This window comes from Bos javanicus, chromosome 1, assembly GCF_032452875.1.
Source record: "Bos javanicus breed banteng chromosome 1, ARS-OSU_banteng_1.0, whole genome shotgun sequence".
Lineage (NCBI taxonomy): Eukaryota > Metazoa > Chordata > Mammalia > Artiodactyla > Bovidae > Bos > Bos javanicus.
The window spans coordinates 73181268-73206957 of record NC_083868.1 but is presented as its reverse complement, the minus strand read 5'-3'; the positions used below and the strand labels follow the sequence as shown (position 1 = coordinate 73206957).

General features: G+C 45.3%; 1 protein-coding gene across 6 annotated transcripts in view; it reads right to left on the bottom strand.

Moving 5' to 3' along the window:
• Positions 1 to 3625: 3625 nt before the first annotated feature.
• The window catches only part of TMEM44 (transmembrane protein 44), a 57828-nt gene continuing 35763 nt past the window's right edge, over positions 3626 to 25690 (bottom strand). For 2 of the 6 annotated variants that reach the window (XM_061412426.1, XM_061412451.1), the window contains 2 exons: positions 20698 to 20730; positions 15112 to 18175 (listed from right to left, as the gene is read on the bottom strand). In XM_061412426.1, the coding sequence (XP_061268410.1) occupies positions 18065 to 18175; positions 20698 to 20730 (144 nt within the window). In that variant the 3' untranslated portion in view covers positions 15112 to 18064. Of the gene's footprint in view, positions 13113 to 13272; positions 13452 to 15111; positions 18176 to 20697; positions 20731 to 25690 lie in introns of those variants that run through there. The other 4 variants (XR_009735517.1, XR_009735518.1, XR_009735521.1 and 1 more) reach the window with 4 other exon arrangements.

Sequence of the window (25690 nt, the reverse complement as noted above, 5' to 3'; positions counted from 1 at the left end):
TGGTAGGTCACCTGAGGGAACTTGTGAAAAAAAAAAAAAAAAACACTTCCCTGTGTCACCAAACCAATTGAATCAGAATCTGAGGATGAGGCCCTGTTTAGCGTTTTTTGTTTTTTTTTTTTAAACTCCACAGGTGATTCCAATGTGTTTTGAAGGCTGAAGCATTTAACCCTTCATGATTTAGAGCTCTTAGAGGAAAGAGGCTCAGGTCCAGTGCTGACCCACTCTGTTAGTTGGCAGCAGAGTCAGGACTGGACCTCAAAGCTTGGAACCCCTAATCCTTGAAAAGTACCTAGTAGTGATTTACAAAAATTGCTGCCTTCCCCATGTATAGAAAGTCTTGGGTTTCCTCAATAAAAATCACCCCCAATTCTAAAAATATCCATGGAGGTGCATCCTTATCCACGTGGGAGGGCAGTTGGGCCCTGCACTGAGAGTGACCAACAGTCACCTTCCCCTGGATGGACTCACTGATCACAGGTGCTGCTACCAAGCTGGACAGAGGACCCCTCACTCCCAACTAGGTATGGCTTTGCTAAAATGTTGAGGGACAACTGATGGGAAGTAACCACAGAAAGTCACATCCACCAAGAAACTCTGTTCCCACTTCCACTCACATATCTTCTGAAAGTTTTACCAAACCAAACTTGGGTCCACTTGCCCACCACGCAGCAAAGCCAATTTATTGACATGGGGTTGTGGTGAAGGAACGTACAGCATTTATTCACAGGGCCCCAAGCAAGCAGCATGGGTGGCTCAGGCTCAAAAGACCCCAAATCTTTATTTTATTTTACCTTTATTTTATGGAAGTGTTTTTTTACTCCTTGCTTTTTTTTTTCCCACACCATGCAGCACCTAGAATATCCCAACCAGGGACTGAACCCATGCTCCCTGCAGAGGAAGTAAGGGGTCTTATCCACTGGACCACCAGGGAAGTCTGGGGAGGGTTTTTAAAGACAGCATTTGGGCTGAGGGATACAGGGACCATGACTTGTTCTGATTGGTTGGTGGTGACAGTGTGGCTTGGGGAATCTTACTCATCAATCTTCTGGTTCCAACCAGTCTGGGGTCTATATGCGAAGCTGTAGTCTACCATCCTTCGTCTGACACGGTGGGGGCCATTAGAGCCTGTAGAACAGCTCAAAGATACACGTCAGATTGTTCTGTATATCCCTTGAGGAAGAGTTCAGATTCTGTTTTGTGGAGGAACAATTGTCTTTACTTTTCTTATTTGACTCCTTTTCCTTTGTTTCCGCATTCCGCTACCCTAATTACTAACTGCTTGTGTCTGCTCGTCTGAATTCAGGGAAAGCCTAGGAGACTGAAGCCTTTTGCCACAGACAAGAAACAGGGGAAGTAGAGGGGCTTTTGTACCTAGAGGGGCCCTGAAGGGTTCCGCTTGGTTTCAAGAGGGACGCCTGTTGGTTGTCTCCCTGCCTGGGCCCATGTGGCTGAGGCCGTTCTCTTTCCCAGCAGACCAGAAGGTTCCATCAGTGGTCTGTAAAGTTCCAATAGTGGTCTGTAAAGTTCAGAGCAAGGGAGAAAGTCTGGGGGGCAGTCTAAGGGCTGTCTTCTCTCCTGGTACTTGACACCTGGAAGGGCTACCCTCCCTCTAGCCTGAAGTCTCCCACAGGCCTATGGCCTTGAGACCTCACCTGGTCCCCTCCTCTCTTTCAGGAGATGCACTAAGCATTGCTCTCCTGCTCCATCTTTCCCTAGCTATGAGACCTGGAATCCCGTCACAATAAAAGGAATTTTGGGGCCTCTAGTCATCCATCTGGATATGGGTATTGAGAGGTTCAAGTACTTGCCCCAAGACCTTGGGTCGATCCTTTGATTCTTCTGAGCTTTCGGCCCCTCAACTTCAGAACAGGAATCTAGAAACAAACCCTGCTTACCCTTCAGAGTTGTGACACAGATCAATCTCATTAGTGTTATGTGAAAGACCTTTGTAAACTGTAAAGACGTTTGAATGAGGACCTTCATAATTAGGGAATTGAGGCTTGGATGGGCATACACATACTCAAAAGGATTGATTTTTCAGTGAATTAGCCCAAATCATTTTGGAGTTGGGAAAGAGCTTCAAGGGGTCCTTACCTAAGAGGTCTATTGCGGAGCGTCTCTGCATTTATGGGCTCCCTGAGGGCATACAGCGGGTGTCCTCCCCCTTACAGAGCGAGGTCTCAGCATAGACCCTGTCCTCTCCTGAGTGGCAGAAGCTGTCCCAGAGCCAGCACCTCTGTAAGGAAGGCTACAGCACCTGTGTTGCTGCAATCAGCTTCATGACAAGAATTTATTTACTGGCAGATGCCAGTAAATGCTGGTTAAGTGAATTGATTCCAACAGAAGGTAATGCCCCATGCTAATCCTATACTCTTTTAAGATCTGCAACTTTTCAGGGCAGAAGTGATGGATACTACTGAGGATCAAATTAATTCGGGGGGAAAAAAGAAATAACCAAATAAATCTCTCTAGTTAAAAGATAATACAGACTGTCTATTGTAGCTAAGGAATAAGTATTACAGGTATGTATTATGCATAGACAACAAAAAGAAATAAGAGCACAATTCAATTTCATAAAACTTTACTAATGACTGTTATCAATATGGGCCCCAAACCAGGCTGGGCACTGCAGTAGGCAGAAAGAAGTCACTCATAGTGTTATAACTGGGTGAAGGATTGAATGGTGATGGGGGCGGGGAAGTGTCAGGAAGGATTTAAGGAAGAGGTAGCATTTGATGTGGGCAAAAAAGGGGAACTGGGGGGATAATCCAAGCAGGGAATCATGTGATGAATGAAACTCTGGGCACATTATGATTAAGTCACAACAGTCACTGCATTTGCTATGTAGGCACTATGCGAAGTGTTTTATATACACTATCTTATTTGTTATTCATGGTAACTCTATGAGGTGGGTATTTTTAAAATATTTATTTATTTGGCTTCAGGGGACTTCCCAAGTGGCTCAGTGGTAAAGAATGTGCCTGCCAATGCAGGAGATGCAGGAGACATGGGTTTGATCCCTGCACGGGAAAGATCCCCTGGAAGAGGACATAGCAACCCACTCCAGTATGCTTACCTGGCAAACCCCATAGACAGAGGAGCCTGGAGGACTACAGTCCATGGGGTTGCAAAGAGTCAGACACTACTGAAGTGACTAAGCACGCACACACACACACACACACACACACACACACTCACCGGGTGTTAGTTGCGGCACTCGAGATCTTTGAGCTTTTGTTGCAGCATGTGGAATCTTAGCATGTGAACTATTAGTTTCGGAATGTGGAATCTAGTTTCCTGAGCAGGCATCAAACCCAGGCTCCCTACATTGGGAGCATGGGGTCTTAGACACTGAGCCACCAGCAAGCTCCTGAGGTAGGTATTTTTATTCCCATTTTACACATGAAGAAACTGGAGACTAGATGGTCACAAAATGGCAGGAATAATGACACCCCCATCTCCCAAGTCTTTGCTCTTATGGATTCCAGCATGGAAGGAATTAGCTGGCATGCTGCGATTCACGGGGTCACGAAGAGTCGGACACGACTGAGCGACTGAACTGAACTGAACTGAGCATGATACAATGAGAGAAAGTATAGAATAAAGACAAATCATCAACATCTTGTTTATGGATTCTGAGGCGTTTTATTTAACAGAGATGGAGGGCACAGAGGCTTTCAGGAAGGGGAGGAACATGACTAGAAATGTGCTTCGAAAGAGAGGACATATATATGTATTTGTAGAACTGAATCACTTTGTTGTACACCTGAAACAAACACAACATTGTTAAGCAACTACACTTCAATAAAAGCTAAAAAAGAAAAGAAATGTGCATCAAGGTCACTCCTGTGGCCAGCGGGAGGGTACACAGGAGACCAGTTAGGAGGCCACAACCAAGACCCAGTCTTGGAAGAAGAATGATGGCTTGCCCCCAGGCTCTGCTCCAGGACCAGTAGCCTCTGCATCACCTGCTGCTGCTGCTGCTAAGTCGCTTACATCGTGTCCGACTCTGTGCGACCCCAGAGACGGCAGCCCACCAGGCTCCCCCGTCCCTGGGATTCTCCAGGCAAGAACACTGGAGTGGGTTGCCATTTCCTTCTCCAGTGCATGAAAGTGAAAAGTGGAAGTGAAGTCGCTCAGTCGTGTCCGACTCTTAGGGACCCCATGGACTGCAGCCTACTAGGCTCCTCCGTCCATGGGATTTTCCAGGCAAGAGTACTGGAGTGGGGTGCCATTGCCTTCTCTGCTGCATCACCTAGAGCTTGTCAACAATGCAGACTCTTGAGTCCCACCCAGACCTAAGGAATTTGAATTTACATGTTAACTTGATACCCAGGTCATTCTAATGCCCATGGAAATTTGACCACCACTGCCACAAAGAACTGGAGTTCTGCCTGAGGGTGGAGTGGGAGAGGGGGGGAATGCTCTGCCAAGAAAGATACACCATTTGGGGACAGCAGATCCCTCTGAGAATCAGAGGAAAGTCAAGGGTCCTTGTCCCAGGAAAAAGGGCCCATGGTGACCAACATCCACCTGCAACTTTAGGGCTTTCACAGAGCCCTGAAGAGCCTGAAGACCACTGGCTGGGTCTGTAAGGAATCCCCAAGTCTTAATTCATGAATAATTTAGTAGAGGAAAAGCAGCAAGGAGTTTATAATTTTAAAAAATATCCAAGTCTGAAGCCATGGGCTGCCATTCTAGAGACCTCTTCAGAGCCTGGACGAGGCTTCAGTCATGGTGACCAGGGCCAGGTCTGTTTCCATCCCACCCACCCACCCCTGCATTGTTCTCCAAATTCCCTGGTGACCTAAGCAGACACCCTGGAGCAGCCAACAAGGAGCAGCTTCCTCGAGCTGAACCAGGCCTGTTTGCCTGTCTGCCTGCTTTTCTTTAGTCCCAGAAAAGCCAAAATTAGCCTCACTTTTGTTTCTTTTCTCAGGAGCCTCTACATTGTATCTCAGGAAAGGATTATTGTGCTCTGGGGACCCTATCTTATCGTGGGGGAGGTGATGAGTGAAAGGAAAATGGTCTTTGACAAATTGGTTGAATTCGGGCAATCACATGACTTTCCAGTAATTGCCCACCACTGCTTCAGTGAGGCTATTGTTTCAGCTCCCAAATATTTAGCCAAGTAGGAGACTGGGGAGGGCTGGGGAGCCATCAGAGAGGTTTGAGAGCTTGATAATGTGGGGAAAGGACTTTTTTGGGGAGATCCTCTGGTATTTTGATGGAAATAGTGATACCCAGGAGGCTCTGGCCCCCTGACTTCTTTATCACTAACTGAGTTCTTTGGGGTTTAGGTGACACCTTGGGATCACTTACAGAATTTGGAGAGAGAGGGAAAGATTCCTTTGGAGGGGTGGAATCCAGAGGCCATGAGCATGTGAGCCTCATTTGATTGGGCAATCACTTACCTCACGGCTGGACAGGCTGCCTCCCTGATGCCTCTGGAGCAATTTTTCTTCTCACTATGAGCACTGCTCAGAAAAACAAAACCAGGCACAGTGAGCCAGGGGGCAAAAGTGACTCAAACTGTCAGAGCTAAAGTGTTCGCAGGAAAAATTCAAGGCACAGCCAGGCATTTGCCCTTAGACAACTTTTCAAAAATTCCTACATCTCCGGGGAAAGAGAGAGCTCCTGTTGACCTCAGCCAGGCTTGCTCAGCTTGACATCATGGGACGTTTGGGAGATGAGGCCAGTGGCGGCAGCAGCACGTGAGAATGTCGTGTTATCGACGGGAACACTTTTCCCCTGGGCTCATGCGGTCATCTGTCTGATATGCTAGTGGGTGGAGGTGGGCAGAGGGGAAGGGTGTGTCCAGTCACCGGCGACAGAAAAGAGCCATGAGGTCATCGGAGTTCGAGGCTTTCCTCACTGACCGGTGGCAGCAATTGTCTTCCCAGCTTGCGTTCCCAGGGGTTCACCTCCGCTCCCACGGAGTGTTCTGATACTGGGATTCCTGCTTTGGACATATATTTTCTTTCATCGGAAAAATATGCCCTGATAGCCAGATAGGGGCTATATTATTTGGCAAGAGATTTGAGTTTTAACGCTGAGAAGTGCACAGATGACAACTCCTCCTGTCTCAGCCCTCCTGAGAAGCCCCCTTGCCTCACATAAGCCCCTGCTTAGGCACCACTGTGTAGGCAGCCTTTTACCCTCTTTGCCCACACCCTCCCCACAGATCCCTACTTTGGCATCTCATGAGGATTTGAGACTCCTCCCCCCTCTCCCACCCCCAGATCTCCTGAATTTTAAAACTTGAGGATCTGTGTGATGGGCAGGCCCTGGTGATTCTGCTGCATTGAGTTTGGGAATCATTCAGCCAGCTGATCTCGGGGACAGATTTAACTCTGGCATTCTTGGATTGAAATGTTCTGTGGGATGGCAGGCTCCAGGGAGTAAGCCCCAAGCCTCCCACTGGCACAGGTGAGTTCTAATAATCATTAGGTCTCTGTCTTCTTACTTTAGTGATTCTTAACCCTGACAGCATATCAGAATCATGTGTGGAGTTTTAAAACAATTACATATGATTTCTAAGCAGAGGGTAGATGGGGGTGCGGGGGTGCGGGGGAGATTCTCCTCTCTTCTCTAAAAAACAAAAAAAAAGGGTTTTAGAAACCCTGGCAGTGGTTTCACCAGAAGGTTATGTGTTCGCACCTGCTAATCTCTTCGGGAATCTCCCTAATGAGGACCAGTCATTTGGGGCCACGGAGGACAGACAGCCTTCTGAGCAAAGAGGGGCATGGGAACCCCATGACTTGCCCAAATGACTTCTTTTAAAACAGTAGCCTTCTTAGGGAAAGGGATGTGCTCAGATGCTTTAGGTTCCAAGATTGTCAAAGAAGCCTCGAACCCTCGGGTAGATCGTTGCAGGGAAGGAGGTAGGGCGATTCTGGCTCTGCCAGCTGGTGGGGTGGAACCAGGTCTGACTCAGCATTGTGGAGCCAGCTGGTGTCCTGGGAGGGGGCTGTGGAGGCGAACGGCTGTGTTGGGAGAGCACAGTTAGCGGGGTGGCAGGAGGCAGTGGTTCCTTCTCCAAGGGCTAGGGTTGGGCCTGAAAAGCTGCAGGGAGCATCGCGGGCACCAGCTGAAGAGGCGGCAGGACCGGTGCCCAATAGTGACACCATGAGGCTGCTAGCTGTCACAGCACAAGTCGTGATATATGCAATATTCCTTTGGTTAGACCAGCACCGATCTAAGTGCCAAACCCTTATTCATTCCTGTAATAACAGCTCTGTGAGGAAGTTATTATCACCCTTTTGTAAAGAAAAGGAAATTGAGGCACGGAGGTTATATGAGAGTAGCCAGCAGGCTGTGAACCGGACAGTCTGGCTCCAGAGCCCACATCCTTAACTGCCAGACAGGCCTCGCTGCCTCCATAACATTAGCCACTGTTTTCTGAGTGCTTACTACATGCTATTATGTTCTCTGTGTTCACCACTATCTTATGAGGTAGGACCTGGTTTTATTCCCATTTCAGAGAAGATTTTTTAGTGGACTGCTCATCATTATTCTCGCCCATTCTGGAAATGAAGGCCAGACTAATCTCACCATGGTTCCTCTGTTTTTTGGAACTTCTGAGTCTTTAGGATTCTTAGAAAATTGCAGTTAAGTGAAACTCTTGATTAGGGGATCCTAGGCCTGGAAAATCCATGGATAGCAGAGCCTGGTAAGCTGCTGTCCATGGGGTCGCCAAGAGTCGGACACAACTGAGCAACTTCACTTTCACTTTTTACTTCCACGCATTGGAGAAGGAAATGGCAACCCACTCCAGTGTTCTTGCCTGGAGAATCCCAGGGACGGGGGAGCCTGGTGGGCTGCCATCTATGGGGTCACACAGAGTCGGACATGACTGAAGGGACTTAGCAGCAGCAGCAGCAGCCCCAGATTTACTGAATGAGAGTAGATGAAGGGTGGGGCCAGGAAATGTGAATTGAAAACAAAACCGAAAACAAACCACAGGTGATGCTGATGTGCAGTCAGGGCTGAGAATTACTGTCTTTATTTCACAGTAGTATTTTACACCCTCAATGACCCAGCAGCAGTGTTCCCAGGAACTGTTTCTAGTTTCCAAATCCTCCTGCTTAGAAGGAAGCTGCGGGTGGGAGCTGCCTAGAGGGAAGGAGCTAGCTAAAGACTGGGCGCAGAGAAGCCAAGCCCAGGGGACCCAAGGCTCACAACCACGTGCTCTGTGCTCATGCCCTCTGCTGTCCTTCTGTACTTGGAAACCAGTCTGTTAAAAGACAGTCTCAAATGTCTTATTCTTGGTGAACACTTCTCCTGTCCAGCTGGCCCTCCTGGCCTTGCTCCCACAAAGGCTTGCACCCTGGGAGCCCCAGCACAACCCTCCTTCTGTGTTCCCCCCGCACCAGGCAAGACATGCTGGCAGGACTGGGTAATTTTCACATGCTCCCTGGCCCAGCAGGGTGTCTGAGACATAGTCCTCTCTCAGAAGCCTAGCTGACTGAGCAGAAGATAAAGGAGGAAGGGAAGGGTGACGACAGAGGGAGGGGGAAGCCAGAAAGGGCCAGGTGCTGAGCAAGGACGGAGGCTGGTCAGTGAAATTGTATTTAGTGCTGACCCCTTGAGCATTTGTGACCTCTGTTTGGACCCATGGAATATGCCAGTCCAGGCTGTCTCCTGGCCACCCAGGAACTGTGGGCAGAGGACCGAGAGAGCTGGGAAAAATTTTATGACTGCACCAAGAAGCATGACTTACTTGTGTGGATGCTTCTACTCTAGGAGGTAACTAGGGTAGATGTTAATAATCTAATTTTACATCTGAGGAAATGAAGGATCAGGAAACTAAAAGGGATTTCCCCGAAGGTCCACTGGTTAGGATTTTGCACTTTCAATGCAGGGGACCAGAGTTCAATTCCTGGTTGGGGAACTGAGATCCTGCATGCCACATGGTGCAACAACAAAAAAAGGAAAAGAAAGTTAATATGTTCAAGGTCACATGACCAATAAGCAGAGGATGGGATAATCCAAACTGCTTGCTAGTCAAAAGTAGCTTAGATTCTTAAAGTTGGAAGAGCCCTGGAATATCATCTGATCCATCTCTAGTCAGTAATGCCCCTTCCCCAAAACATTTCAGAGAAGGGGTGGTGGAGCTGTGTGGGATAACTTGAGTACCAGGGAACTCCTGGCCTCCACTGCAGCCGGGACAGATGGAAGGCAAGTTCTTCCTTGCACCAGCTCAATCCTCTCCTCCTGAAGGTCAGCCAAAGGCATGGCTCCCTTTCCACTCTGTCCACTCTGCTCTACTGCCCCTGAGACGCCAAGGCTGACATCTAGGACTGAGTGGAGGCCCTCCTGTATGGCACTCTGACAGAGGGCCACCCATGCTCGCTCAGCGGGGACAGCGACTCAGCCGGAACAGTGTGGATGAGTCACGGCTTGCCTATGGGGATCTATTTCCCAGTTACGGTATATCAAAGGGGCAACATCCTCAGCCACTCTGCCCGTTCAGGAGAAGTTAGAGCATCTCGAAGCATCTCCATCCTGCCTCCTCAGAAGTTTGAAAGGTTTTACTCATACAATCTCATAATAAAAATGTACTCTAGGGTGGGAGGGAGGCTCAGGAGCGAGGGGATATATGAATATGGCTGATTCACATTGTTGTACAGCAGAAACCAGCACAACACTGTAAAGTAATCATCTTCTAATTAAAGATAAAATTTTTTAAAATGTACTCAGGGTCTAAAAGACATCCAGGTGAGTCTGGCCTGAAGAGGAGGGAAAGCTACAAATCAAATTGCTTCATGCTTAGGGAGTCATGATAATGACTGACAGTTCGATGGCCTTTGGGAGTTGAAAAACCCTTTTATGGTTTGTTTTCGGGTTTTGCAACCTATCAGTAAGGCAGACGGGAGAAAAGGAAATATTTTTGTGTCTGTGTGTGCAAACAAGAATAAGAGAATTGTCCCCGAGCTGGTGAGTGGTGGAATCAGGACTTGCCCCCAGGCCTTCTGGGTCTGAGGTCACTGATTTCGCCCCGCCCCTTGTGCGGCAGGCCTGAGCAAGCCCTTGAGGGACCACCCAGGTGCTGAAAGCACCAGGCTCACACGTGCTGCCGCTCAGGCTCAGTGCCAGCCACTCCCACTGGGACTGGTGGCAGCACTTCTGAGTCTGGCGCTTTATTGCATACTATCTTATCTCAATAGGAAAAGGCAATTCAGGGGAAGAATTTCCTTGTCACTGTGCTCCCGGCTTTCCATTGTTCAGCTTTCTCAGCCCTGGTTCATCCCCTGGGTCTGACAATTACTCATATCCATGGAGGTGCCTTATCAGGGCTGTCTAAGATACAGGGCCTATTTTTCTCTCAGTACCAGATAAACTGGAATCTGTTCACCCTTTATGGCCTGATATCATCCCACAATCAGCCAGCTCAGAAGCCAGCTGCACAGGGAAGCTGCTTGAACAGCAGTCCCTAGTAATCCAGCAGTTTCCTTCACAAAGCCCTAGAATTTCAGGGTCCTCTACAGGCAAGCGTGATGGAGAACCACCTCTTGGTGAAGCTGACTGTACTTCTGCCCTCAAATTTTACTCTGAAAAACTTTCAACCTACAGAAAAGTTGCAAGAATGATACGATGCACATGCTTATACTATTCACCTGGATTCATCAGTTGACCCCATTTCATCACGTTTGTTTTAGTCTTCATATATAGCTGAACAATACATACTTTTTCTTGTCTGACCATTTCAAAGTGGCCAAATCATGCTGCTTCTCTCCTAAATAGCTGGCATGTCTATCTGAAGAATAGGGGGTTCTCCTACACAACCATACTATTATCACTCTCAAGAAAATGAAATAATAATGTTAGCTAATATGCAGCACACGCTCCAATGTCCTTGATTTTGGTAATGTGAACGTCATATCCTGGTTAAGGTGATATCCTCACATCACCCCCACAGTAATATGCAGATTTCATCATTGTACAGGAATCTATTTCCATTTGTAATTAATAAAGTAATTAGCAGGGTGTGATGAAATAAAATCTATCTTTTAAGACAGGACAAGAAAACTTAAACATAAAATCCTCTCTCTGCACCCAGTTGCAACTCCTCCCTCTCCTTAACGTCCAGTGAGTATCTGCAATACACATACACCAGAACTTCTCTGTGATGGGAGTGCCTCTTAACTGTAACGTTCACTTTTACCCTTGTTTCCAACACTAGTCATGTAAATTCCTTGAAGATTAGCACTTTTCCCCAATTCTGTAGTGGCTCGTGCTGACTTTAAGCCCACGTTGCACACGTTTCCCTGGACTACATAACCTTGGTGAACTTTATGCAAAACATTAGTATGTCATTTTGATGTATTTACTGTTCTTTGTCTTGTCCTTTGTCTTAAGAATGACTTCTAACAGAAAGAATAGCTCTCAGAGCTTTCTGAGAATCTGTTTCCTGGGTTATAATCTTCAGTTTGGTTCAAATAAAATTCCCTTTTTTTCTTCTTAGGTTGATTGTTAACTGAATTTTCATACACAAGAGGTACTTTGTGACCCTGTGAATGTCATCTCATGAGTTTTTAGCAATTATTGAGGTCCTTGCCTGTCAAATATTATTATGATGGATCACTTTGTTTTAATCCCCCCAAAAAATGCTCATTATGAAAAAGGTATAAAATACTGAAAAGTATAATGAAAATATAATTTCTACATCCACACAGAGAGCAAGATGAAAATACATGCACAATACATAGTTACTTATAAGCTTCCCCTCTTCTAATGTTTACATGAATGTTATTCGGGGGAGCATATAGGTATTCATAACTTTCTTCAGTTTATTTTGTATACTTATATGATAAACAATACTAATTTTAAAAGTTTATAATATTCTGTAACAACCTATGGGGAAAAAATCTGAAAAGGAATCTGAAAGTAAATCTGATTTACTTTGTTGTACAGCTGAAACTAACACAACATTGTAAATCAACTATACTCCAATAAAAAAATTTTTAAATGTTAATGAAGCACCAAAAAGTATTTAAAAGCATAACATTTACAAATATATCCATGACAGTTACTTCTGTATATTAACATATATATATATTTTGATATGCCTCTTTTCTTATTCAAACTAAAGAAAGTGAAAGTGTTAGTCACTCAGTCGTGTCTGACTCTTTGCAACCCCATATACTGTGGCCCATCAGGCTCCTCTGTCCATGGAATTCTCCAGGCAAGAATACTGGAGTGGGTTGCCATTCTCTTCTCCAGGGGATCTTCCCGACTCAGGGATCCAACCCACGTCTCCTGCATTGCAGGTAGATTCTTTACCATCTGAGCCACCAGGGGGCTCATACTACAGAACTCTCCAAAAAAAAAAAAAAAATCTGTCCTTTTAGTCTTCCCATCTTGCTTTTAAACAACTAGGCTTTCATATTTTCTCAGGGGCTCTCTCCTGTCTGTTTTCCCTGGTTTGAGAATCACTGCTATCTGGTCTCCCTTTATTGTTCTTTAGTCTTGAGGGATGAGATCAGCAACGAGTTGGAACTACAGCAGCTGCTTGAGCCAAGGGGTTTCTCTTGGAACCAAAGGTTTATGCTGCAAACTTGAAAGGGAAGAGAATTTAGGGGGAAATATTTTTAAACTGGGGAATGTATTCAACTGCTTCTACAGTAAAGAAACCACTACTATAAGAATCCATATAATCCCCTTACTATAGAAAGTCTCATTGTCTTCTGCAGATTTTTCTTTCCATGTTGGAACTGGGAATTCAAGTTGTGAGAATGAGCAAGCCACTCAGGCACTGAACTAGATGATTTCAAGTAATTCAGATTTGTTCCTCTGTGATCTTCTAGGTCTAATACCCAAATAGCATTTGTTCATGAAAGTATAATGTTTAATCTTTCCAAACAAGTGGGGTTTTGAGGCTTTATCACTTTTGTGCCTGTTCTAAATACATTTATGAAAACATCTCACACAAATAGAAAGACTTTAAAAGTAATTTCCTTAGGGCAATGTTCTCAAAGGATCACTTGAGGAGCTTGTTAAACATTCCCAGACCCTGGGACTTCCCTGGTGGTCCAGTGGTTAAGACTCTGCACTTCCATGCAGGGGGCTCCATGTCTGGTAGAACTAAGATCCTGCATACCTCAGTGCTGCAAACAAACAAACAAACAAAAACAAATGAACAAAAAGCAAACCCCCAAAGATTCCCAGGCCCTGTCCAGATCTAGGAAATCACTAGGGTGGAGCCTAAGAGCCTATTATTTGAACAGATATCACACACACCAGAGCTTTAAGAGCTTTAGGACATACATATTCCACAGTGCACTTGCTGGTCAGAAGGAAAGGCCTGTGGCATAGCTCTTCTCACACATGGTCAGGCTGTCCTTGGGAAAGACAGTGGCAGCTGCAATGTAGAAGAGCCCTTTTCTGGTTGTGGGTTTAGAAAATCTCTGAGACTTGCACTGGTGATGCTCCAAGCACTAGGACACCTGCAGGAGAGATCAAAGGATGAAGGTCAAGGTCAAGTCCAGAGCAGAGGCGGGACTAGCTAGGCTGCTCTGAGGGCAGGTGCGACCTGTCGTGGGCAGGACTTAGAAGCTGGAAGCTAGATCAGGAAAAAGCAAGAGGAAAGGGCCCTGGCACGAAGGATTCCACAGCAACAAGCAGGATGTAAAGAGTTTCGACAAACAGTTCTCAACACACCGTGGTGTCTCATTAGCTTGTACTTAATGGAAGTTGGAGAGAATCTAGCCAAGAAAAACAAAACAAAAACAGTATAATCTTGGAAACTTACGGCGGGAAAGCACGTCTGAAATCAAACCGAAAGGAGAAAACTGCTAGAACAAAGCAGTCTTTAAAAAAAAAAAAAAAAAAGAGTGGGTGGGTGGACCATTATGGGTACAAGGGAGGAGCAGGGCGCTGATGTTTTCCTTTACAAGCTTTTTGTTACAGTCTGATTCTCTTTTTAAAAACCGTGTACCTGCGATATTAAAAACAAAAAACAAAAAACGTATTTTAAATATATTTAAAAACAGAGTCTGCTCTGCAGTACATCCTAAAGGATGCTGAAGGATCTCAAATACTTTGAGAAGGGTAATCTCGAGATTATCCCCTTAGAAAACAAGCGGTGTGAAATGCACCCCAAGAGCCGTCCTCTGCAGTGCCCCCGAGGCCCGGGCGCGGTGGCGGTGAGGTAGGAACGCGCACACAGCGGGGACTGAGGGGCTGGCACATGCAGAATTCACGACTCGCGTGAGGCGGTGGCTGCACAGTGCGCACGCGCCGAGCCACACAGGCCCTCTCTTCCCGGAAGTCGGCGGGCGGTGGTTTGAATAGATCGCAGGCTGCTGGGGTTTGGCAGAATCACAGAGGGAAAGGTAGCAAGTAGCAGCTGGGATTCACTTCTCATGGTGCCACTAGGGGCCTCCCTCCCCGTCACAACTTGTGGAGGCCACTTACTGCCCCACTAAGGCAGTGTGGAGGGTGAGAAGGGGGCGAGCGCCCCTAACCCAGGATAGGGACTTAGCCCTGCTGCAATCACATAAGAAAAGCTTTTCTTTTTCTAAATGATTGATACAGAGTTCGTTTTCTGTCACTGTGGAAAATATTATTCATATCTCATATTTAAGACTTTTCAGTATTGGAAGGAAACTGCAGACATTTTTAATGTCATATGCTGTGATCTCTTGTTACAGCAAAACTTGGACTCTTCATAAAAGGGGGATTTTATCTTAAACGGATAGTAAAATTCAAACAGAGAGAAGTGCATATTATATAATGAAACCTGTTTTTAAAGTGTATCTAAAATTTCTCTTGATAATGCCTCTTTCTTGAGAGTTTATGAACATGTCAGTCTTCCGTAGGAAAGAATTCACTGGCATGTTCATAAAAGGGAAAAAGGGACAGAGATTTGCCCTTTCATTTTACAGATGAGGAAATTGTAAGGAGAAAGGGACATGACTTGACAAGTCTTTCACTGAAGCAGACCTAGGAACTGGAGCCCAGCCATGCTTCTTGCTCTCCTGGCTCTGGGGGAGCCATACCCCACTGTAACAATCACATGTGAGTGCATCGGGTGTTTGTTCATACGTCTCTTCACCATACTCAAGTACTGGGGGAGATAAGGGGGTTGGTTCTTCAGGGTCTAGACAGATTTTAAGAAAATTTTACTGATACAGTTCTCCCTAAATCACAGATTTCTTTCTTTGGGAGATTAAAATGGGTGAATTTTTTTTTTTTTTTTTTTTTTTGAGTAGCTTAAGCAGGGGCCGGATGACCACTTAATCACTTATTGGAGTTGTCAGGCTCTTCACTCCTCTGAAGTTTCTTCCATCTGACGGTGTGATTCTTTGGTTACCAGCTGGCTTTCCGGACATATGTGGCCAGGAATTACAGGGAGGAAGGAAACTAGTCCTTCTTCAATGTCTACTTTGAGTCATCTAGTGTTAGTAGCGGAGAAGGCAATGGCACCCCACTCCAGTACTCTTGCCTGGAAAATACCATGGACAGAGGAGCCTGGTAGGCTGCAGTCCATGGGGTCGCTAAGAGTCGGACACGACTGAGCGACTTCACTTTCACTTTTCACTTTCATGCATTGGAGAAGGAAATGGCAACCCACTCCAGTGTTCTTGCCTGGAGAATCCCAGGGACGGGGAGCCTGGTGGGCTGCCGTCTATGGGGTCACACAGAGTCGGACACGACTGAAGTGACTTAGTAGTAGTAGTAGTAGTGTTAGTAGTGTTATGCATTCCATATATATTACTTACTCTTCACAACATGCTTTCTAGATAGCTATTATTCTCAGCCTACCCCAAGAGTTCACCACGTTTAAGTAACAAGCTCCAAGCCATGCAGATAGTAGGCAGCACAACTACTATTACACCATCTCTTATGATCAGATGAATGGGCAGGAGAGGAGGATTACACAATTGGTTCCCAGCTTCTCCCTAGTGTAGGCAACCTCTTTGCACTGCTATATGAGTCTTCAGGGCAATTAACTCCCATTATCATCCTGGTCTGACCGACAGTTAGGGATGGAGTTGCAACAGAGGCCCAGGGCAAGAATCCTCTTACTAGGAGGAAGGCATTTTGGCTGGCACTTCTTCACAAAGGCTCCAGAGTTACAGAGCTTTGAATAACAGGTTCTTATTAAACAATGAGGCCAAACTTTGCTTCCAAAATTCTCAGTTTAAATGTTCACTCTGGATGAAGAGACTTGGGAGTCTGTTTTGAGACAAGCTCGGACAATGATAATAAGAAATGGTTTGTGAAGGAAGAGGCTGGGACAATGGGATCTAAAGAGATGGTCAACATCTACAGCTCAAGCAATTTGTGCTGGTCAAAGCCAGCAAGATCACTTGATGTTATTGAATGAATGGACATTCCCATCAGGATCCAACCAACTTCTGGGAGCATAAGCCAGTCTTCCCTTGGAGGGAGGGGACATACTAAAGGCAAACTCCAAGGATGTCATCCTATTCCCATGCCTTTTACCTTTCCAAGAATAAACACTTTTTCTTCCCTGCTGTCACCAATCAGATTAAACACACTCCCCAAGTTGGTACTGTATCCATGACTGTACATTTCTGCTTCCTGAAAAGTTGTGGCTGTAGGGATGGAAAACTGACCAATCAGCTGTGGTTGATCTGAGGCATGCCAGTCAGCTTCCTACTCTTATCTTCCTGTAGCTACCAGTCAGCTATAGAATTAAGTACCAACTCCCAGTTCCTCTCCAGCCTCTTCACCCTTTCTCTATTTCCATTCTGGCTACATCAGAGTCTTCTTTCCTTGGCTAGATTCCCCCCTTCCCTGCTTCCAATTCTCTGTGTGGTTTCATCTTCTGGAATGTTCTCCTAACCCCTACCCCTGCCCCCAACTCAAAAGTTTCATCTTCCATCAAAGTACAGCTTCAGTGATTAAGATCACAAAGCAAAACCAACTTAGCAAACTCCGTTACCAGACAACCAGGGTCCAAAGCAACTGGATAAATAGGGTGGCTTTAGGTTCACTTCTAGTTCACATGTCACACAGGGAATTGATTAGCATCTATGCAGAGACCTGTGAAACCGAACTGCTTCCCAGAGGCACCCCCTCTTTCATGCTGGTGGGACTTGCACTACCCCTTAGGAGCCACTGGGCAGCTGCAGCTGAATCACACAGGCTGCCAGGGGCCAGCCAAGAGCAGAGCTGTGTTTCTTGGCATTTCTCCCAGATCCCCTCGTGGCTGACTTTGGAGGCTGTGCTGGGATTCAGATGTATCCCTGAGCTCCATGGTGAAATATTGTAGTTCTCTCAATCAGGATTTATTCATTCCAGTGTTTCTCCCACCTTAGCTCCAAAATAAACCTGCAAGGGGATCTCGGTGCTTGAATTTAACACCTCCGGCCATGCCTCTTACCCTTTGCGTGCTTTCAGCTACCCTCTAAAGCAGACAGTCCCCTTCACCTGCAGACCCTGCTCCAGCACACACTTTGCCAGATTGGAGCAAGTCCTCGTACCTAGAGCAATTTGCTCTGCTTGCCTTTGCAATACCAGTGATCTTGTAAACACTTGGTTCATCAAACAGTCCTCTCTCAACTTTCAGCAGAAAACTCTAGTGGGTTACTGGAAGGCAGTAGTCAGGTCCCATCAGAACTTGTCATTGTGTCCTAGACACCCAGAATGTGGGCCCACCGCTCGCTAGGCTTAGCCAGGTCTTGCAGAATGGGACTTTGCTGAGATCCAAATATATTAGCTGCTTGTTAGATGAACTCATTCACAGCAGATATTCAGAGTATGGTTGACTCCAAAGGGAAAAGGAAAAGAGGGCCCAAAGTCCTTTAGATTATATGTCAAAGCACGAGTGGTTTTTGACAAACTGCCGATCTTTAGAACAAACTTTGGGCATGTTCAAGTCTGTCCACTGGGCCCAAAGTCTTAGCTCCATTCTGAGCGGTAGTGGAGACCAGCCAAGTTCCATGACAGCTCCTGGTTCCTCACTTTCATGGGCAGCCTCGGTAGAAGCTTAATTCCTACTACGGCTGTCCCTGAAGGTTATCCCTGCTCAGTTCCTGACAAATGTTTGACCCTGGGCTCTGAGCTGCTGAGTTGGCTCCAGAAAGTGTTACTCATCGGAGGGCAAGTCCACTGGCTTCACAGACCACCTGTGTGCCTGTGATCTGAGTGTCTCCATGATGTCTTTGTTCCCTCCAAGGTTTACATCTTCAGGATCCCACTGTGGAAAAAAGACACAAGAGGTACCTTGGTGGACTAGACCCGTCCTATCTCTTACAGTTCCCCCAACAACAGCTCCAGTCCTGATTCTCAAGGCCCAGGCACAGACAAGAACAAACAGATAAGGACAGGGGAACCAGGCCTGTGATTCTAGGACCTAATAGGGCAAGTGTAACTCTAAATCAAGGAATTAACGGACAGCTACCCTGAATAGATCAGTCCTACTTCCCCTCCTGTTCTCTGTTCCCCCTGCCTTCACCAAGTCCTTCTCTAGTGAGCCTGAGGCATGTTCCCTTTATCCTGAGAATTTCCATCTCTATGCCAGACTCAATCCTAGAAAAGACCAGGAAAACTCAACCTATTCCTTATGGCCTGGGTAAGACTCTCCTCCTCTAAGAAGCCTACCCTGACACCCACTGAGCTCTTACCCTCTTCTCTGTACTGCTTGTATCACTGGTTTGCGGCTGATCATGGGAGGTCCTGCCCTTTGCCTGAGTGTCTACCTTGTCCTCAGGTAGATAACAGAGCCCCTTAAGAGTAGGGCACCCCCCGCTCCCCATATGGTGCTTCTTCTGAACTTGAGGTCAGCTAACTCATCAAAAACAAACACTTAAAACCTAATCCAGAGTGGTGGTCACTGCCAGTGACTATTTCATCACTGACTCAGACAAGTATGGGAAACTGAAATTTGCAGGAGTAGGAATAAAAGGTTAAAAAAAAACAGGTGAGCACACAAGTACTGATGAAGCGGCATACAGTCTTCCTATTGTTCTAATAGTTTGGATAAGAGAGAGAGCTCTGTGTGCGGGCCAAAAGCAAGGGAATCCTTACTGATTCCAGCCACAGAGGTATGTGGGGTTCTTCTGTGGGTCTTCATTTCTCCATGTGTGAACTGGGAGTCTGAATCAGGAACTAGATAATATGAGCTCCCATTTCTGAGTTTCTATGACTGGTGATTCTGAGTCACAAGGCTGCATTTGAAGGTATCAAAAGACCCAGGAAGCAACAAGCAAAGGCCATGTAGGATGTGTCAGCCCAGGCCAGACAGTCTATTTGGGCAAGAAAATAGAGCCAGGCGTAGATGTGCACTCAAGAAAAATGCTCCTCCAGCTGCTCAAACACGAACCAAACAATCCAGTCCTTAGAAGGTCAGGACAAGGTCCTCAAGGCTCCCTGAGTCACTTGACAGACAAATGCCTGCAGCCTGCCAGTTATAAAACACAAATTGTAGCTCTGAACAGAGTCCAATTTAATTCGTGATTTACTGGTAATAACTGAACTGATTCTACTACTTGGTCATGAGAAACTGCATCACGTTAAAATGACCACCTCATCTCCCAGTCACCCTGCTGGTGAGGGCCCAAGCTGATCTGCTTGGTGCAGCTCAGTCCCTCGTCTGGGTCTGGGGCTGTGTCAGGCCCTTGCGGTGCTGGTTTCTCATCTATCTGTGTTTGCAGACTTGGAGGGATACCTCTAACCAAATCCCTTCCAGACGTTATCAGAGATGCCAAGTAAAAGAGCTCCCTGGCCCCTCAGCCTCCAAGACCCAGTTGCCTAGCAGTGGAAGCAGGGGCCTGGTCCATTCTCTGAGAATGGACAGTGTGTCTATGGGTGAATTCTATTTTCAAGCGGAGACCCACGTGCTGGATCTGGTTTTGGACCAGCCTCACCAGGAGGGCCCAGGGTGCTTACCAAAAAGGCTCCCTTGACCCCATCTGTAGTTTGGGATCTAAGGCTTAGCATTTGAACAAACTCCTAGGGTGATTCTTAGCCACCCTGATATATCAGAACCGCTGCTCCAGCTCCTAAAATGTTTTCTTAAGAGTTATCCTTGCTATTCCCGAGCAGTTCAGCTGCCAGGAAACAGAAACTCTGATGAGGTGCACTCTTTAAACTGGGTTAAAACCTTCAAAAACATTTTAAATCTCTTCCTTCTGAATTCCCAGAATAATGTGTTTTTAAATGTCATTTTAAGTAATAAAAACATCGCTGGAATCCAGGCATTCAGAGAATTTGAGCAAAAGATAATCTACTCTCTGATCATAAAAACAAAAAAAATCCTGGGAGGTGACAGGCACAGGTGGCTGTCATGAATCATGTGCTCATTTGTCACTTGGAGGCGAGGATGGCAGGGAGACAGGAGCCAGCTGCCCAAGGTCTCCAAGCGACAACAGGGGGGATTGTTGATCCATGCTCTCACAGTCACTCCCAGCACCATTGCCATTAGGGAGCTGCTGGGCCTCCTCCTGTTCAGAGACTTTTGTTCCAAGCACATTTCTTCCTTGGGTCATGTATCTTCTCTGAGTCCCCATTAGATGGTTCAGACAAAGCAGAAAGAACTCTGAATTGAAAAAGCCTGGAAAGAACCTCAACTTTCAGACTCTTCTCTTATTTTCAGATTTTTTTCCCCTAGAGGAATTTGGCATGGGCCCAGCCATCTCAGAGGGGCTCACAAAAACAGGAACTGAAATCAAGCCACAGGAAGTCCCTTCTGGAATAAAGAGAGAGCACAATTGTCCATACCTGCTCCGAGATTAGGGCTTCCCAATACTTCTGCTGCAGAATAAAAAGAGATAAAGAAAAAAAGTGTTGAATAGAGTTTGCCACCATCACTGAGCAGAGCAGAGATCAGCGCCAGCCCGTCAGCTCCTTGAGCCAGAAGCCTGGCCCTCCACTGGGCTGGAGGCAAAGGAACAGCTGACTTCAGCAAGCAAGAAGGCAGCAGCTACTAGCGGCTCCAATTTAGTTAAATGGTCACTAGGATAATTGTGATAATTATGAAGGGCTTGAAAAAGATTATTACCTATACAGATTTTTAAATTACTATTATTAGGACTTATATTATTAGACATAACAATGAATATTCCATTTATTAACCACATGGCTGAGATGAGTCAACTTGAAACCATAAAACTAAAAAAGAGAGATGCAAATAAAATCTTCACTTCAAAACTACGAGGTATTTGCTTCCACCCAAGATTCATTTTTAATCAGCCTTTACTGTACAGTTGGTTCCACCCCAAGCCTCAAATATATCTGATTCAGGTTCTTAAAGGGTAATGTTGCCATCTGCTCTCATTCCTCCGGCATCTCCTGCAGTGCCTGGGACATGTGTGTTTGTGTGTGTGTGTAGCTGTGTTATCTGAATTAAGATTATAAAAACTTTACTGAACCCCTCTATTTGCTGATAACTGCTAGCTCAGAGACGGGGCTCAGCTATGTGTGTGTGGGGGGGGGTGGGGGGGAGTTCCACTCTGGGCCAGAGGTGGAGGAAGGGGCGGAGCAGGCAGAGAGGTGTCCCAGGCTGTGCTGGCAGAGCTCTGCCCCAAGCTCACACCCAGGGCACCTGGTAGGCCCGGGGCAAAGGGCAGAGACCCCACCTTGACTCTGAGGAGGGCAGGGAAGGGGCTCCAAAGCTGGGTTCTTGGTCAGTGCCCCCACACAAGCTTCCTACCCCTCACTGGGCAGGATGTGGTGGCCCCAGCAGGAGAGAGGGCAGAATATGGGGGTAGGTGAGGCAAAAAGAAGCCTGACAGTCTTCTCCCCAGGTCCTCCCTCTTTCCCCGCCTTCCCATCCTCCCCCTTGAAGTCCTTCCCCCTTTTTGCAGGAGGACAGAATGTACTTCAAAAACTTGAGTCACCACTGACTTCAGCTGTACCACGCCTTTTTCTTTTGAACAACTCTTTAATTATAAGATTTTCAATCATACACAAAAGTAAAACAATAACACCCATGGACACACCCTCCTTCATTTGTTCTAGCTCCCCCAAGCTTTCATTTGCTGAAGTATTTTAAAGTAAATAATGTCATCTGTAAATACTTCAGTATGTATCTTATAGATAAGGACTTTAAAAAAATCCTAAGCACAATGCCATTATTATGCCTAACAAAATTGTTATAATTCCACAGCATGCATTTTTTAATGACATCCTGCTGGAGGGAACATAAACTGAAAAAAAAAAAAAGATTAATTGGGGAAGATACAAAATTACTAAAAATGATGGTTCCCCATACACTGCAAAAGACGGAAATGTTGATGACAACATAGGGATTGAAAAAGTTATATAACTTCTGCAAACGTAATGGAAATAAAAGGAGAGGTGAAAGAAAGAATGGTAACCTTCATCTTTCTTTAGAAAATACAGATGTTCATGTAAAGTATAATTGGTGATGTGTGATTACCACAGTGAGTTTTGTTGTTTGTTTTAAAAAAATTACTAAATTCAGTGGGATATACTGGATTATATTCTGGAACAGAATAAGAATTTTAATGGAAAAACTGGTGTAATTCAAATAAAGTCTGTACTTTAGTTAACAGTAATGTGCTACCGTAATAATGTTAATTTCTCAGTTCTGACACATGCAGCATGCTGCTGCAAGGTGGTAATCTTAGGAGGAGTTGAGTGAAGGTAAACAAGAGCTCTCTGGACTACCTTTGTAACTTTTCTGTAAATCTAAAATTATTCCCAAAGAAACAGTGTATTTAAAGACAAGCAAACAAATAAGCAAACAAGTAAAGAAGCTGGAGTCCTCCAACTAGGTTTGAAATGAAACCTTGAAACCTCCTTTCCAAAATCTTCAGCAACCTAAAATTTCAGAAGAGTGCCCTCTAGTGGAAGTAGTAGATGAGAATGTCCCTAAGGAGTATGATTAATCCAAATCTTTGTAAAGGAGGTCTCTCTCCACCCCTTACGAAAAAAGGTGAAAGTAACTAACATTTTTGTAGTCTTTTCCCTGTTTCAGGAGCAAAATTTGTTCATTTTTGTATAGAAACTTTTTAAAAAAACAAACTGAAGACTGCACGTAATTCTATCCCTGAGAGCCTTTATGATTTAATGAAGGAACAGCCCTCTGAAACACACACACACACACACACACACACACAAATCAAATTATGCAAATTCCTTTTCTCTCTTAACACAGAATAAACATTTCTGTATACCCTTAAATTGTCTTTCAGTTCAGTTCAGTTCTGTCGCTCAGTTGTGTCCAACTCTTTGCGACCCCATGAATCACAGTACGCCAGGCCTCCCTGTCCATCACCAACTCCCGGAGTTCACTCAGACTCACGTCCATCGAGTCAGTGATGCCATCCAGCCATCTCATCCTCTGTTGTCCCCTTCTCCTCCTGCCCCCAATCCCTCCCAGCATCAGAGTCTTTTCCAATGAGTCAACTCTTCGCATGAGGTGGCCAAAGTACTGGAGTTTCAGCTTTAGCATCATTCCTTCCAAAGAAATCCCAGGGTTCATCTCCTTCAGAATGGACTGGTTGGATCTCCTTGCAGTCCAAGGGACTCTCAAGAGTCTTCTCCAACATCACAGTTCAAAAGCATCAATTCTTCGGTGCTCAGCCTTCTTCATAGTCCAACTCTCACATCCATACATGACCACAGGAAAAACCATAACCTTGACTAGACGAACCTTTGTTGGCAAAGTAATGTCTCTGCTTTTGAATATGCAGTCTTTAGGACCACAATTCCATCACTTTCATGAACCACAGCACACAGTATTTCAATTCACCTCATTGCTGAAAGTACACATTTTTGTGTTCTGAAACCTGCTCCCAGGTCATGTGCTAACTTCTTTGTTCCTGAAGACTCTGAGGTGTATTTCCACCACCAAGGAGAGTCACTTTCCAGACTGGCAGCTGAATGGGCCCCCAGAGACCATCTGTACAACTTCCTCCTTACATTTAGGGAGAAGAGACTTCCCCAAGACTGGGGTGGTGAAATGCTGCTGGACTCAGGACCCGTTATAAAGGGGTTTTTTTTGTTTTTCTGATCATAAAGTTTTGAGAATGACCAGATACACATTAGCTACAGTTCGGTCTTAGATTTCATTAAGTAGATTTCCTTTTTTATTTTCCTCGCACCTCTGAGGCATTTAAACCTTCCACCTTACACTTCAGTATCTCATCCTTCCTATTTCTTCAGTTAATTAAGCAGTTCTGTAACACTTAACTTGGGATCAAACACAGTTTCACCTCTCATACATTCTTTCCACCTATCTACCAGCTTTCTACCTCTCTACCTTACGATTATACAGTGGAAGTGACAAATAGATTCAAGGGATTAGCTCTGATAGACAGACTGCCTGAGGAACTATGGACAGAGGTTTGTGACACTGTACAGTGATCAAGACCATCTCCAAGAAAAAAAAAATGCAAAAAGGCAAAAATGGTTGTCTGAGGAGGCCTTACAAATAGCTGAGAAAAGAAGAGAAACTAAAGGTAAAGGAGAAAAGGAAAGATATACTCATTTGAATGCAGAGTTCCAGAGAATAGCAAGGAGAGATAAGAAAGCCTTCCTCAGTGATCAATGCAAACAAATAGAGGAAAACAATAGAATGGGAAAAACTAGAGATCTCTTCAAGAAAATTAGAGACACCAAGGGAACATTTCATGTAATGATGGGCACAAAAAAGGACAGATAAGGTATGGACCTAACAGAAGCAGAAGATATTAAGAAGAGGTCCAAGAATACACAGAAGAACTATACAAAAAAATATTCATGACCCAGATAACCACAATGGTATGACCACTCACCTAGAGCCAGACATCCTGGAATGCAATGTCAAGTGGGTCTTAGGAAGCATCACTACGAACAAAGCTAGTGGAGGTGATGGAATTCCAGTTGAGCTATTTCAAATCCTAAAAGATGATGCTGTGAAAGTGCCACACTCAATATGCCAGCAAATTTGGAAAACTCAGCAGTGGCCACAGGACTGGAAAATGTCTGTTTTCATTCCAATCCCAGAGAAAGGCAACACCAAAGAATGCTCAAACTACCACACAATTGCACTCATCTCACACTCTAGTAAAGTAATGCTCAAATTTCTCCAAGCCAGGCTTCAACAGTACATGAACCATGAACTTCCAGATGTTCAAGCTGGATTTAGAAAAGGCAGAGAAACCAGAGATCAAATTGACAACATCTGTTGGATCATCAAAAAAGCAAGAGAGTTCCAGAAAAACATCTACTTCTGTTTTATTGACTATGCCAAAGCCTTTGACTGCATGGATCACAACGAACTGTGGAAAATTCTTCAAGAGATGGGGAGACCAGACCACCTGACCTGCCTCCCGATAAGTCTGTATGCAGATCAGGAAGCAACATTTAGAACTAGACATGGAACAACAGATGGGTTCCAAACTGGGAAAGGAGTACATCAAGACTGTGTATTGTCACCCTGCTTATTTAACTTATATGCAGAGTACATCATGCAAAATGCCAGGTTGGATAAAGCACAAGCTGGAATCAAGATTGCTGGGAAAAATATCAATAACCTCAGGTATGCAGATGACACCACCCTTATGGCAAAAAGTGAAGAAGAATTAAAGAGCCTCTTGATGAAAGTAAAAGATGAGAGTGAAAAAGTTGGCTTAAAACTCAACATTCAGAAAACTAAGATCATGGCATCCAGTCCCATCACTTCATGGCAAATAGATGGGGAAACAATGGAAACGGTGACAGACTTTATTTTGGGGGGCTCCAAAATCACTGCAAATGGTGACTC